At 27.7% G+C, this 1305-nt stretch overlaps 1 protein-coding gene across 1 annotated transcript; it reads right to left on the reverse strand.

Moving 5' to 3' along the window:
• Positions 1 to 111: 111 nt before the first annotated feature.
• LOAG_15731 (hypothetical protein) lies at positions 112 to 285 on the reverse strand (the record flags this gene model as incomplete). Its single annotated transcript, XM_003151218.2, has 1 exon — positions 112 to 285. A coding segment is annotated over one exon (174 nt), but the record flags the coding sequence as incomplete, so codon positions are not given.
• Between the last annotated feature and the right edge of the window lie 1020 nt (positions 286 to 1305).

Below are 1305 nucleotides of genomic sequence, written 5' to 3' on the forward strand. Positions count from 1 at the left end.
TTCTTAGGATGACGATGATGATTTTTCGTTTTAAGGATGATGATGATGATGATGATTTAGGATTTCTAGGATGATGATGATGATCATTGGAATGGAGTTTTCTGTTTGTTTTTAGGATGATGATGATGATGATGATGATGATGATGATGTTGATGATAATTTAGGGTTTCTAGGATAACGATGATGATTTTTTCTTTTTAAAGATGATAATGATAATGATTGGAAAGTTTTTTTGAAAAAAATAAAAGATCTGTCGATAAATAATTTGTAATTATAAGAAGCATGCTAAAATTTGAAGTAAAAATGAGTGCTAACAAATGCTTTCATTTTTTTTCGAATCTTTGCATAACAATATGAACTTTTTGATTAATGAAGTTATTTGAAAATGTTATTTTTTAGGTAATTAACAAAGGGTAGGTAATTAACTTTTTTAGGTAATTAATTGCCTGGAAATTGGAAACAATAGTAATAAAAGTAATTAACTGAAATCTTTAAGATGTCGAGAAATCCGAAACGGTTTTTTTTTTTAAATTTAGCTATGATTCATATTAATTAGTAATATTTAAATTTTCCTCCCTTTTTGCTTATCCATATTAACTCTCTTATATACGGTAATGGACAACAAGTGTATTATCATAGTGCATTACCTATTACTGTATCGTTTAGGAATTGTGTTATAAAACAATCTTACTATTGTTATGCATATATAATCATTCATTTCGGATTCCTTCTTATCTCTTATCTGTTATCACTATTATCAGTTCTTAATTCTGATAGTCTCTGTTTATCTCTTTACTTATCTATCGTTATTCCGACTATATATTTCGTTTATTTAATTTTAAATTATTCAATTTATTTAATTTTATTATTTAATTTTAATTACTGTCCTAAATTTTTTTTGATTAATTACTATTTCAGATTTTTTTTACCTAATAAAAACTACTTTACAGAATACAACATTACTGATTGCAATTTAAAGGTTCGAATTTTACAACATTACTTCATCAAAAGTAAGTCGTCCTTCATTTTTAACAATATTTCGATTAAAATTGTAAACTTCCGCAACATGAGATGCGATGATTTCTGCGACATGAGACATGAGATGAGATGATTTCTGCGACATGGAACATAAGATGAGATGATTTCTGCGACATAAGACATGAGATGATTTCTGCGACATAAGACATGAGATGATTTCTGCGACATAAGACATGAGATGATTTCTGCGACATATGACATGAGATGAGATGAGATGATTTCTGCGACATATGACATGAGATGAGATGAGATGATTCCTGCGACATA

Source organism: Loa loa (assembly GCF_000183805.2).
Source record: "Loa loa unplaced genomic scaffold supercont3.987, whole genome shotgun sequence".
Taxonomy (NCBI): Eukaryota; Metazoa; Nematoda; class Chromadorea; order Rhabditida; family Onchocercidae; genus Loa; species Loa loa.